General features: G+C 38.2%; 1 protein-coding gene across 4 annotated transcripts in view; it reads right to left on the bottom strand.

Moving 5' to 3' along the window:
• PLD1 (phospholipase D1) overlaps positions 1-14,935 on the bottom strand; it is a 223,365-nt gene that overhangs the window by 114,436 nt on the left and 93,994 nt on the right. For all 4 annotated transcript variants that reach the window (XM_030929431.1, XM_030929418.1, XM_030929427.1 and 1 more), the window contains exons 9-10: positions 4,156-4,308; positions 119-268 (exon numbers count right to left, since the gene is read on the bottom strand). In XM_030929431.1, coding sequence (XP_030785291.1) covers positions 119-268; positions 4,156-4,308 — 303 coding nt within the window. The remainder of the gene's footprint in view (positions 1-118; positions 269-4,155; positions 4,309-14,935) is intronic.

Genomic DNA, 14,935 nt, shown 5'->3' with positions numbered 1-14,935 from the left:
TAAGTATAATGCATAATCTTTCACAGTTTTGAAAATTGATTCCAGGTGAATTTAGGACAGTGTAATACTAGATGCTAGGACTGCCTTGGCAGGCTTAGAGCAGTAATAACTAACTTACCATTTAGCTAAAGCATTCTCTTGGATAGCAGCATATGACCCAAATCGATGATCTTTGAGAAAGTTGGTGCCATGTTTCTGGATGAATTCTTCTATAGCCCCTCCCCACCAACGAGCATGTCTATAGCTGTTGCATTTTAAAATAAGTGTCCTTTAAAGAGAAAGCAGAAAGTTGAAAAGAATGGTCACTCTGTTCTATCTCATGCTCTTTTTTATTTGGTAGTATACCAAACATAAACTGAAAATTTTAGACAAAGAACATGAAGAAAGCAGGCATTTAACATTTTTTAGTAGTATTTCTAGAAATATATTCAATATAACAAAAATAAATGTTCAGGTTACTTATTCATTAACTCATGCAAACATGCATAAATGTACTTACCATAGACCTAGAGCTGCGTGCTAGGCCATGAGGAGGATAAAGAAAGAGGGGTAAGGTGAGGATCTACTTTTAAGTGTTAGTTAGAGAGCTGTTGGCTCCTGTAGAGCAGTGGTCCCCAACTTTTTTTGGCACCGGGGACAGGCTTGTGGAAGGCAATTTTTCCACAGATGATAGGGGGTAGTTTCGAGATGAAACTGTCTCACCTCAGGTCATCACGAGGTGACATGATTCTCATGAGGAGCGCGCAGCCCAGATCCTGCCCATGTGCAATCCACAATAGGGTTCGGGCTCCTGTGAGAATCTGATGCCGTGGCTGATCTGACCGGAGGCCGCAACTCAGGTGGTAATGCTCCCTCGCCCACTGCTCACCTCCTGCTGTGCGGCGCAGTTCTGAATAGGCCATGGACTGCTACCCCGAGGGGGTTGGGGATCTCTGCTCTAGAGGACACTTCCCTTTGTGCCCTCTAGTATCCATTCCCTCAGCTTCTGGAAATATCATCCCAATTGTGCTTCGTGACAGCCATCCCTTCTCTTCAACAAAGCTAAGCAAAATGGCATATTCCATCTTCCTGGTCCCAGAAGGTGGTTCTGGCATGAATATGTTGTGCGTTTTCTGTTTCATTAATCGTGGGAAAACTGTTCTTTTTTGTTTGTTTGTTTTGTTTTTTGAGACGGAGTTTTGCTCTTCTTGCCCAGGCTGGAGTGCAATGGCATGATCTCGGCTCACTGCAACCTCCACCTCCCGGGTTCAAGTGATTCTCCTGTCTCAGCCTCCCAAGTAGCTGGGATTACAGGCATGCACCTCCATGGCCCAGCTAATTTTGTATTTTTAGTAGAGACGGGTTTCTCCATGTTGGTCAGGCTAGTCCTGAACTCCCAAACCTCAGGTGATCTGCCTGCGTCGGCCTCCCAAAGTGCTGGGATTACAGACATGAGCCACCGTGCTGGCTTTTTTTTTTTTTTTTTTTTTTTTTTGAAATGGAGTCTTATTCTGTCACCGGGCTGGAGTGCAGTGGTGTAATCTCGGCTCATTGCAACCTCTGCCTCCTGGGTTCAAGCAGTTCTCCTGCGTCAGCCTCGCAAGTAGCTCGGACTACAGGCAAGCACCACCATGCCTGGCTAATTTTTGTATTTTTAGTAGTGACAGGGTTTCACCATATTGGCCAGGCTGGTCTCAAACTCCTGACCTTGTGATCCGCCCACCTTGGCCTCCCAAAGTGCTGGGATTACAGGCGTGAGCTACCACACCTGGCCAGGAAAACTGTTCTTTTGCAATAATAATCAATTAAATATATTGATATCAGAAAAAAAAGGATACTCATGTACATTTGTTCATCCATTCCTATAATAAATGGACATGAGTATCCTTTCAGCCATTCCTGAGCAAATGTGAGGACTTGCTCAGGAATGCCAGGAGGGACTCTCTTGCTTCCACAGAATTTGGTGTGAGTGTGGGAGGTGGCCATCTTGCTACCACAAGGGAATCAGTCACGCTCAACATGGCTGATAAGTTCTCTTCGGTATAAGCCAGTTTGCTTTAGATTTTTCTGTCACTCATAACTAAACGATCCTAAACTCTTACAGAGTTATAAATGCTAAAAAAAAAAAAAAAAAAAATTCAGAGTGGATTCCAGAGAGTTTTTTCTTAATGCCAAGTGTCAGAATTCTGCCTACTACTAAGAGGGAAAAATAAGTTACCCAAATTTGAAGTTTGAAGGAAAACAGAGTGTTGGAGCCAGCTGTATCCCTGCCATGTAGGCAGAAATCTACCACCATCCCAATGTAAGAAGACTATGGGTGAGGAGGGAGGTTGCTTTTTTGAGGAAATGCAATGATCCTGATGAGAAGCAGGGAAGGGGGCTGTGTTCACAGATTCTAAAAGAATTATTTATAAAGATTAACCATGTCCAAACTGCTTTCTCAATATGTCAGAGGTAGATGCTGGCTTTTGTCTGAAAGTCATGAAGCCAGGGAGAGGCTGCTGCTGCTGAGCTGTGAAGACGGGGGAGGAGAGACATGGTGGAGCTGAGAGGAGTGAAGCATCCCCATCGTGTGTGGTAAAGGAGGCACGGATTTCTAGGGATGGAGACAAGAGGGCACAGGAGGTGCCTGGGCTTGACCCATCCTGCAAGCACTACTCCAATTGAGCTAAAAAGCCTCTGAAAAACAGTTACGAGAAGACTTTACAGAAGAGACGAGTAACAAGATAAGACATTATTACAGGATGTGAGTCAGAATCAAGGGGGGGGAAAGAACTATTCCAATCATGGACATAAGAAAAGCAAAGAGAAAGAGGCAAGAAAAAAATGCTGCCTCCATAGAACCTGCAAGGCATATTAGGGAGGAATTTCAAATAAACACAGGAAAATAAATGCCCTTCAAAAATAAGTGGGAAAATTTGGCCTTATTTGATAAAATCATGGGGGGATCTTACACCAGGAAGGAAGGTAATGAAACCTGGATGTGAATGGCCTCATCTGGCATTGACATACGAGTAAGCGAGGGTGGGAAATGCAGATGAAGTGGCCGATAAAGTAAGGGACCAGTGAGAACTGTGGCCAGACTTCTGTGGCTCACTGTGAAACAGGAATGCAGGAGGAAGGTGTAATGGCAGCACCATTATATTTCCAGTCACAATCTTAAAAGTCCCATTCTCATAGAATATCATCAGGAAGTTCAGCATCTTTATATACACATATACATACACACACACACAAACATAAATTAGTAAGGGAATATGAAGCTATGTTGTGTATGTGTACAGGGAGAAATGCATATATATTCATATACATGATGGTGAATGAACTATGTAGAGACAAATGGATATATATGTATAAAGACACACATACATGATATAACTACAATCTTCCAGAAAGATCACATACACATGTACTAATAAAATCTATAATAAATAAATGTACATGAGTGTCCTTTCAAGATATCTTTCTTGGCCAGGTGGGATGGCTCAGGCCTGTTATCCCAGCACTTTGGAAGGCCGAGGTGGGCAGATCACTTGGGGTCAGGAGTTCGAGACCAGCCTGGCAAACATGGTGAAACTCCATCTCTACCAAAAAATACAAAATTTAGTCGAGTGTGGCAGCGGGTGCCTGTAGTCCCAGCTACTCGGTAGGCTGAAGTAGGAGAATTGCTTGAACCTGAAAGATGGAGGTTGCAGTGAGTGAAGGTTGCAGTGAGCAGAGATTGAGCCACTGCACTTCAGCCTGGGTGACAGAGTGAGACCCTGTCTCAGAGAAAAAGAAGGTGTCTTTCTTAAAATATGTGTGTAACAATTTTTATAAATCAAATCACTCTTTTGGTGTTTTGTTAATTAAAGAATATTGATTTACAAAGTAAAGGTTTCATTTATTTTAAAAATGCTCTAATCTATCTGTTTAGTAAACTGGCAAATTAAGTAGTAATTTCTGTTAACATAGGCAAACACCTACATATGAGATTGTTTGTTCTGACTCTTGCACACAGGATACTCTTTAAAATATATACAAGGAAAAAAGCGGTTTCATTACTATTGATTGAGGATGAGCTCTAAATTACAATTTTCTAACCCTTTTTAAACTCCTTTTTTACTTAAGGTTAAGGAAAATTTTGTTTTTAAGATATTTTTGTAGAAATCTTTTTTAAATATTTGAAACTTGTACCTTGAAAGATTATCAATTCGGAGTCCATATTTCGTTTCTGTCTCCTTCTTCCCCACCTTAATTTTGAATTCTTTGTCTACCAGCAGGACGAAGGCAATGGCACCGCTGTCTGGTTTCATATACAGTAAAAAGGAATCTTTCACTATTAACCATCTGTAAGAAGGTAGTAAGTATTTTAAAAGTTGTATTGAGTAAATAAAATGAGAAGAACTAATTATTATGACAAGTCTTAAGTAATCACTCTGGCAGACTGTAGACATAATTACATTTTCTACATAGGAGATTTATTTATTTTTAATCGCTATGAAACAAAAAACAACAACAAAACCTTTCTATTATGTTTTTCTAAGAAACAGCGTAACAAGTAATTCACAGTAATTCATTAGCTCTTTAAACACTAATGGCAAAACTGAAGGAATGTCCCTAATATTGGCAGGTAGCACTCACAGGATGTATGATAGGAAGGGTGTTGCGGGAAGTCAGGAACCTCGAATGGAGGGACCGGCTGAAGCCATGACAGAGGAACACAAATTGTGAAGATTTCATGGACATTTATTAGTTCCCCAAATTAATACTTTTATAATTTCTTACACCTGTCTTTTCTGCAATCTCTGAACATAAATTGTGAAAATTTCATGGACATTTATCACTTCCCCAGTCAATACTCTTGTGATTTCCTATGCCTGTCTTTACTTTAAATCTTAATCCTGTCATCTTTGTAAGCTGAGGATGTATGTTGCCTCAGGATCCTGTGATGATTGCGTTAACTGCACAAATTGTTTAAACAATATAAAATCTGGGCACCTTGATAAAAGAACAGGATAACAGCGATGTTCAGGGAACAAGGGAGATAACCATTAGGTCTGGCTGCCTGAGAGCTGGGCAAAACAGAGCCATATTTCTCTTCTTTCAAAAGCAAATAGGAGAAATATCGCTGAATTCTTTTTCTCAGCAAGGAACAGCCCTGAGAAAGAGAATGCATTGCCAGGGGTAGGTCTCTAAAATGGCTGCTCTGGGAATGTCTGTCTTTTATGGTTGCAGATAAGGGATGAAATAATCCCCCGTCTCCTGTAGCGCTCCCAGGCCTATTAGGATGAGGAAATTCCCACCTAAGTAAATTTTAGTCAGACTCATCTGCTCTCAAACCCTGTCTCTTGATATGATGTTATCAATGACAATGTGTGCCTGAAACTTCATTAGCAATTTTAATTTTGCCCCGGTCCTGTGATCTTGCCCTGCCTCCATTTGTCTTGTAATATTTTATTACCTTGTGAAGCATGTGGTCTCTGTGACCCACACCCTATTCGTACACTCCCTCCCCTTTGAAAATCACTAATAAAAACTTGCTGGTTTTGCGGCTTAGGGGGCATCACAGAACCTGCTGACATATGATGTCTCCCCCAGATACCCAGCTTTAAAATTTCTCTCTTTTGTACTCTTTCCCTTTATTTCTCAGACTGGCCAACACTTAGGGAAATAGAAAAGAACCTATGTGAAATAACGTTGAATTATCGGGGGTGGGTTCCCTCAATAGAAGGGCAAGACCAAGGAAATGGAATCCATTTACAGTGAATGCAAATGGTAACTTCATAAGGCTGCATGTAACAACATGTATTTCTATTTGCCTGCAATTGTAGAGTGATCGACTGAATTATTTGAAAACTGAAGTAACAAAATGGGCATAATAGTGCATATGAAAGTAAAGCACTCTAGGCACTTCCACATTATGGAATAGTAAGGTTGGAACATCTGAATATAAATTAAGTAATACTGTAAATATAGCATGGGAACTCAGTATTTAAAATATATCTATAATCTCTACTGAAATTGGGAATTGCATTATGTTTTAATGGCTTTGTAACTTGGAATTTAATGTAGACAAACTTACATTGACTTCCACATAGTTTCATTTCATTAATTTGTTTTTTAATACATAAGCTATTTCCTTTCTAATAAAAGGGCATAGAGTGGATTTAGGATAACTTACAGCAAAGAACATATGTGGTATGGTTCAAAAAAGGAAAAATGTCAAGGTCACAGAAAGTAAATACCTAAAATACCTAACCACAAAGGTAAATATAATTACAGAGATGACACACTCATGTAGGTATAAGCTTCCTGGTTTTTCTTGTTAAATGAATAAATTAAAGAAATAAGTGGATTTCCTCTAAAACTGAATTCCAAACAAAGTTTCTCATTTGGGACCTAATATAAGACAACTGAACAACATAATGAATAATATTCCCAATAACAATTTTCAAAGCAAATACAGAAATTATACATTTTATAAGAGTTCTTATAACGCTCCTCAAGACAAATACCAAGGCTATGATATCAAAGGGTAACCCAGTTTTCCCAGCACTGTTTACTGAAGAGTGTGTACTTTTTTTTGTAGATACATGGATTAATTTCTGAGTTCTCTATTCTGTTCTACTGGTCGTGTGTCTGTTTTATACCAGTATCATACTGTTTTGGTTACTATAGCTTTGTAATATATTTTGAAGCCAGGTAGTGTGATGCCTCTAGCTTTGGTTTGTTTTTTATTGTTTTTTTGCTCAGGATTGCTTTGACTGCTCAGGGTCTTTTGTGGTTTTATATGAGTTTTAGGATTGTTTTTTCTATTTCTGTGAAAATGTCATTAGTATTTTGATAGGGTTGCACTTAATCTGTAGATTGCTTTGGATGGTATGGTCATTTTAACAGTATTAATTCTTCTGATCCTCTTCAATTTTTTTTCATTGGTGTCTTGTAGTTGTTCTTTTTACCAGTCATTAGATATTAGGGTAATTTGATGCTTGGCTTTTATTGAAAGCTCTTCTTAATTATGCCATTCATAAAAACTCCTCTGATTTCTTCCCTTTTTCTTTTTTGTCAGTAGATATATTTTTTTTCTTTTAACTTTTACTTTAGACTCAGAGGTACACTTACAGGTTTGTTAAATAGGTAAACTTGTGTCACAGGAGTTTAGTGTACAGATTGCTTCATCACCCAGGTACTAAGCATAGTATTTGACAGGCATTTTTTTTCTGATTCTTTCCCTCCTCCCACCCGCCACCCTCAAGTAGGCCCTAGTATCTGTTGTTGCCCTCTTTGTGTCCATGAGTTCTTGTTATTTAGCTCCCAGTTATAAGTGAGAACATATGGTATTGGGTTTCCTGTTCCTGTGTTAGTTTGCTAAGGACAATGGCCTCCAGCTCCATCCACATTGCTGCAAAGTACCTGATTTCATATGCTGTGGTGTAGATGTACTACATTTTCTTTATCCAGTCTACCATGGATGGGCATTTAGGTTGATTCCATGTATTTGCTATTGTAAATTGTGCTGCAGTGAAAATACACGTGCATGTGTCTTTATGGTAGAATGATTTATAGTCCTCTGGGTATATACCCAATAATGGAATTGCTGGGTCAAATGGTAATACTGTTTTTAGTTCTTTGGGGAATCATCACACTGTTTTCCACAATGGCTGAACTAATTTATGCTCCAACCAGCAGCATATAAGCATTTCCTTTTTTCTGCAACCTGTTTTTTTGTTTGTTTGTTTGTTTTTTGATAGCCATTCTGACTGGTGTGAGATGATATCTCACAGTGGTTTTGATTTGCATTTCTCTAATGATCAGTGATGTTAAGTATTTTTTCAAATGTTTCTTGGCCACATGTATGTCTTCTTTTGAAAAGTGTTTGTTCATGTCCATTGCCTACTTTTTAATGGAATTGTTTGGTTTTGCTTGTAAATTTGTTTAAATTCCTTATAGATACTGGCTATTAGATCTTTGTCAGAAGCACAGTTTGCAAATATTTTCTCGCATTCTGTAGGTTGTCTGTCTACTCTGTTGATAATTTCTTTTGCTGTGCAGAAGCTCTTTAGTTTAATTAGATCCCATTTGTCAATTTTTGATTTTGTTGCAATTACTTTTGGTGTCTTCATCATGAAATCTTTGCCAGTTCCTATGTCCAGAATGGTTTTTCCTAGGTTGTCTTCCAGGGTTTTTACAGTTTTAGGTTTTACGTTTAAGTTTCTAGTCTAACTTGCATTGCATTTTGTATATGGCCTAAGAAAGGGGTCCAGTTTCAATCTTCTGCATATGGCTAGCCAGTTACCCCAGCATCATTTATTAAGGACGAAGTCCTTTTCCCATTGCTTGTTTTTGTCAGCTTTGTTGAAGATCAGATGGTTGTAGGTGTGCAGTATTATTTCTGGGCTCTCTAATTCTGTTCCATTGGTCTATATGTCTGTTTTCGTACCAGTACTGTACTGTATTGGTTACTGTTGCCCTGTAGTGTAGTTTGGAGTCACATAACATCATGTCTCCAGCTTTGTTCTTTTTGCTCAGCATTGCCTTGGCTATTCAGGCTCTTTGTTGGTTCCATTTGAATTTTAAAATAGTTTTTTCTAGTTTTGTGAAGAATGTTATAGGTAGTTTGATAGGAATAGCATTGAATCTGTATGTAGATTGCTTTGGGCAGTATGGCCATTTTAATGATATTGTTTCTTCCTATCCATAAACATGGAATATTTTTCCATTTGTTTGTGTTACCTCTGATTTATTTGAGCAGTATTTTGTAATTCTCATTGTAGAGATCTTCCACCTCCCTAGTTAGCTGTATTCCTAGGTATTTTATTCTTTTTGTGGCAATTGTGAATGGGATTGCCTCCCTGATTTGATTGGAAAGCAATCCCATTCACAATTGGCTTGATTGTTGTTGGTGTATAGGAATGCTAGTGATTTTTCTACATTGATTTTGTATCCTGAAACATTGCTGAAGATGTTTATCAGCTCACGGAGCTTTTGGGAAAAGACTATGGAGTTTTCTAGATACAGAATCATGTCATCTACAAACGAGAATAGTTTGACTTCCTCTTTTCCTATTTGGATGCCTTTTATTTCTTTCTCTTGCCTCATTGCTCTGGCCAGGACTTCCAATACTATGTTGAATAGAAATGGTGACAGAGGGCATCCTTGTCTTGGGCCAATGTTCAAGAGGAATGCTTTCAGCTCATCCAGTCAGTATGATGCTGACAGTGGGTTTGTCATATATGGCTCTTATTATTTTTGAAGTATGTTCCTTCAATGCATAGTTTATTAAGGGTTGTTAAAATGAAGGGATGTTGAATTTCATCAAAAGCCTTTCCTGCATCTATTGAGATAATCATGTAGCTTTTACCTTTTGTTCAGTTTATGTGATGAATCAAATTTATCAGTTTGCATATGTTGAACCAACTTTGTAACCCGAGGATAAAGTCTACTTGATCATGGTAGATTGGCTTTTTGATATGCTGTTGGATTGTGGTTTGAAGGAGACTGAGATATAAAAAACCATATAAAAGATGAACAAATCTAGGAGTTGGTTCTTTCAAAAAATTAGTAAGATAAATCAAAACCAGACTAATAAAGAAGAAAAGAGAGAAGATCCAAATAAACACTATTAGAAATGACAAAGAGGACATTGCCATTGATCCCACAGAAATACAAATAACTGTCAGATACTACTATGAACAACTCTATGCACAAAAACTAGAAAACCTACAAGAAACAGATAAATTCCTGCACACATACATCTCCCCCAAGACTGAACCAGGAAGAAACTGAATCCTTGAGTGGACCAATAATCAGCTCTGAATTAGAATCAGTAACAAATAGGCTACCAACCAAAATACAAAAACAAAAAGCCCAGGATCAGGCGATTCACAGCCAAATTCTATAAGGTGTACAAAGAAGAGCTAGTACCATTCCTACTGAAACTATTCCAAACAATTGAGGAGGAAGAACTCCTACCCAACTCATTCTATGAGGCCAGCAGCATCCTAACACCAAAACCTGGCAGAGACACAACACAAAAGAGAAGACTTCAGGCCAATATCTTTTATGAACATAGATGCAAAACACCTCAACAAGATTTTTTTTTCTTTCTCAGGAATATATACATCAAGAAATACATCTATCAACCAGCCTTCTAGGAGTCAGCATCATCTGCACAGGGATGAAGTGCTTGCCCTGAAGTCAGCCTCCCTAGGCTCCGATTCTATCTGCCACTCACTGCTTGTGCGAACTTCAGTGATTGAGCATGATGTCGAAATCTATAACATGAGGACAACATAAGACCTATAACATGAGGACCTAACAGTAACATCAAGTTCATAAGTATTCATGAAGGATTAACTGAGATAACTTACGTATTTATGAAGGATTAACTGAGATAACTCATGCACATACTTAGCACAGTGCCTGGCCCCAATACATGCGAACTATTATAACTAACCTTGTTCTAAACCATGTGAGATTATGGTCTGTTTTAAAAAGATACTTTCTGCCTGTGTTACTACTTGTCAATGCATTAAAATGCAGATAAGCCCACTTGAGCCAGCCCTCCCCTTCTCAGCCTCATCTCCTACTGTTGTCTCCCACAAAGTTGGTCAATGTTGGGTCTTCTTTAGACTTGCCAGGTTTCTTCTTTGGGCTCTGTTGTTGCTGTTCCTCTGTCTGAAGACTTTCTTATAGACAATTCCATGGACAGTCTCTTCTTGTCAATCAAACTTCTCCTTAAAAATCCTTCTACAGGCAGTCTACCAGATCCAAAAAAAGCTATTCTCCACCATCCCTGCCTCATCACCCCAACTCTACTCCATCATGTCCTGCTTTAGCTTCTTTGTTGCACATCTGGAAGTGTTTGTCTTCTTGTTTATTGTCTGTCTTCTACAGTACAGCGTAAGAACCCTGGGAACAGGGAATGTGCCTATCACATCTGCTACTCTCTGTCCAATGGCTAGCATTATCTTCTAGCAGCCCAGAGCAAGCTTTCAGGCAAGGTCACCAACTCGCCTAAATAATGGCTGGATGAATGGATTCCAGAGAGTATATAAAACCATTTAGACACTATCACTGTCTAAAAATTTTAATTATTGGTACAGCTCAGAGTTCACTAAACACTAAGTAAGAAAGTGCTAAGAAATTAAAAATAATGGCAAAAACCACAATTACTTTTGTACCACCATAATAAATGCTAAATTTATTTCTTAACATCTATATATCTCTTTTTCTTAAGACATTATTTGAGATAAGAAAGTTAACTTCCTAGCAGGTGCAGAGAAGTTGCTCAATAAATGTGCTGTTTAAGCAGATGTTCTATATTGTAGGAAGAAATGTTTTCTCTGTTTGTCTTTTTTTAAACTTACCTCTCAGATAAGGTCATTATGAGACCTGATTGAAAGTTCAATTTCCTTGTTTGCCTTACTACAATTTGTCATAGAATACATTAAAAAGTGATCAGAATGTATTTTTATGGGTACAAGTGAAAAAAAGTTATGAAGGAGTATCACCTTTAAAAGTAAGTCTCATTTAGACATTAATAAAATAGTTGTCTTGGCCAGGTGTTGTGACTCCCACCAGTAATCCCAGCACTTTGGAAGGCCAAGGCGGGCAGACCACTTGAGCTCAGAAGTTCAAGACCAGCCTGGGCAAGATGGCAAAACCCCATCTTTACAAAAAAATACAAAAATTAGCCAGGTGTGGTGGTACGCACCTGTATCCCTGCTACCTGGGGGGCTGAGGTGGGAGGATTGCTTGAGCTCAGGAGGTCGAGGCTGCAGTGAGCCGAGATCGTACCACTGCACTCCAGCCTTAGTGACAAGGTGAGACCCTGTCTCCAAAAAAAAAAAAAAGCCTGTGACTGTGAGAAACTTTCTAAACTAATTTTGTCAACTATACGTTATCATCTATATATGCTTTCTGGTATTTTAAATCCAAAAAATGTGACTCAGAGAATACTTATTATTAATATGAAAGAAAGATGTACACAATTTACAGTGATGGTACATTTCATTCCAGGGAGGATCGTATCTTTTCAGATTGTCCTGGTTGACTTATTATGCAAACTAGTTCAACCATTGTGGAAAACAGTGTGGCGATTCCTCAAGGATCTAGAACTAGAAATACCATTTGACCCAGCCATCCCATTACTAGGGATATACCCAAAGGATTATAAATCATGCTGCTGTAAAGACACATGCACACGTATGTTTATTGTGGCACTATTCACAATAGCAAAGACTTGGAATCAACCCAAATGTCCATCAGTGACAGACTGGATTAAGAAAATGTGGCACATATACACCATGGAACACTATGCAGCCATAAAAAAGGATGAGTTTGCGTCCTTTGTAGGGACATGGATGCAGCTGAAAACCATCATTCTCAGCAAACTATCGCAAGAACAGAAAACCAAACACCACATGTTCTCACTCATAGGTGGGAAGTGAACAATGAGATCACTTGGACACAGGAAGGGGATCATCACACACCGGGTCCTATTGTGGGGAGGGGGTAAGGAGGAGGGATAGTATTAGGAGATATACCTAATGTAAATGACGAGTTAATGTTTGCAGCACACCAACATGGCACATGTATACATATGTAACAAACCTGCACGTTGTGCACATGCACCCTAGAACTTAAAGTATAATAATAATAATAATAATAATAATAACAATAATAAATTTAATTCAAAGTTTAAAAAGAGGGGGCATATTTCTTCATGTAACAAAGTATTTCCCTCACCTTTCCTAGCTGTTGCTTCTCATAAGGGTTAAATCCAAATGTCAGTTTTTCAGGGAGCCTTTCCTTGACTCCCAGAGCTAAAGTCACCCTCTCTAATCCCCACATCCCTCACAAAACATTTTTCCCCTTTAAAGCTCTCATCGCTACCTGAATTTATACAATTTACATTAATTGTCGGCTTAGTGCCTGCATTTCCCCTCTAATAGAACTCCATGAGGGCAGAGACTTCATCTTGTTCACTACTTTTTCACAAGAGTATGTCACAATCTGGCATACATTAGGCACTCGATAAATGACTGAATAAACCAGACCATGGCTTCCATTCCTTGAGCTGATGCCTTTGCTTGGTTGAGTTGTCCCAGAAGTAAACTCTGAGATACGGATGTATAAAAAGGAGTTTAATAAGGGGGCACCAAGAAGCACCATTAGGGAAGGATAGAAAGAAAGAGCAAGGAAGGAAGCCACAGAGAGTGGATTTTCGTGCGTTTTATTGTGAGCAACTGTGCTGTAACCCAGCTGAGGAGTTCTGGGACACAGTGTAGAGAATGCTGCAGAATCACCCCAACTGAGGAGGAGGGGGCTGGACTCTGATCAGTTCTTGGCTGATGGCTGCTCCGGGGAGCTGTTGACACTTCCCAGACTGCTGTGCACACAGACAGGTGGGTTCTGACAGCCTACAGAATCTTTGGTCAAAGAATCACAAACGCTTAAGGTTACAGTCTGAAAACTGTGGTTGGCATGTAGCAGCTGATTTGGTCAGTTAATTACTAGGGAGGAATGGTCAGAAGGAATCCCCAAGTTTCTAGAAGTTAGAGAAGTGTATTTGAAAGCAAATACATTTTTTAGTACATTATTTCCCTTTTTATTTTAGTAAAACTGTTTTCCTTTACAAAAATTTTCAATTTTCCTTCATCTTCTGATCTTTTCCTTGTAATTTCTTCTGTCCTTTCAAAGTCCACAAAGTAAAGGCCCAACTTAATGGTATTTTTTGTTGGTAGCATATCTTAAATTGATATGTGTAAAGGTAGATGCCAGTATTAATTTTATATATTTGGAATATACACATAGCTCAATGCCACATTTATCATTTTCAATTTTGGGGGAAATAACATATACACAGATAAAATATTTATAACTGATTTCTTCAGTGTTTTAATAGTTTTTCAAAACCCCAGTACATTGTTATTGCAACAGTTTTTGTCTATTATGTGCCAAACTTGGGGGATACAGGTAAGAATCAGATGAAAATATTGTTCCTCAAGGAGTTTTTAATTGGTAAGACGTAAGACATAAAATAAAGTTTTCTGTCTATATTACACTTACCATGATAAACATTTTTTCACAAATGTAAGTCTAAAATTACCATCCCTGAAGTCTGCACAATTTTACTTAAGTTTTTTTAAAGTGTACAGTTTAGTTTGATGTTCAGCATATTCACAAAGTTGTATAACCATCACCACTATCTAGTTCCAAAATATTTTCATTGGCCCAAAAATAAACTGCATACCAGTATCAAATTAATAGAAAGCAACCTCCTCCCCATTCCCTGGAAACAAACCCTTTATCTACTTCTGTCTCTACAGATTTGTCTATTCTGAATATTTCATATAAATAAGAATCATATAATATGTGCCTTTCTGTATCTGGATTTTTTCATTTACCATGTTTTCAAAGTTCATCCACATTATAGTATGTATCAGAACTTCATATGCTTTTTCATTTAATTTAAAATTTTTATTCGGATGAATTCACATATCATAAAACTTACCTTTTAAAAGTTTACAATGCAAAGGTTTTTAGCATATTCACAAAGTTGTGCAACTGTTACTACCATCTTACGTCAGAATATTTTCATCACCCCACAAAGAAACTCCATGACCATCAGTGGTCTTCATTTCTTTTTTTAAAATTTATTTTTCATTTCTGTGGGTACCTAGTAGGTTTATATATTTATGGGGTGTATGACATACTTTGATATAAGCATACAATGTGTAATAATCACATCAGGATAAATGGGGTATCCATCACCTCAAGCATTATCCTTTATGTTACAAACAATTCAGTTATACTTTTAGTTATTTTAAAACATACAATTAAACTAGTATTGACTATAGTCACCTGTTGTGCTATCAAATACTAGATCTTAATTATCCCATTTGTTTGTATCCCTTAACCATCCCCACTACCCACCTCCACGCTGCCTTTCCCAGCCTCTGATAAAATC

The sequence above is a fragment of the Rhinopithecus roxellana genome, chromosome 1 (genome assembly GCF_007565055.1).
Source record: "Rhinopithecus roxellana isolate Shanxi Qingling chromosome 1, ASM756505v1, whole genome shotgun sequence".
Lineage (NCBI taxonomy): Eukaryota > Metazoa > Chordata > Mammalia > Primates > Cercopithecidae > Rhinopithecus > Rhinopithecus roxellana.
This window is presented reverse-complemented; position numbering and strand designations above follow the sequence as displayed.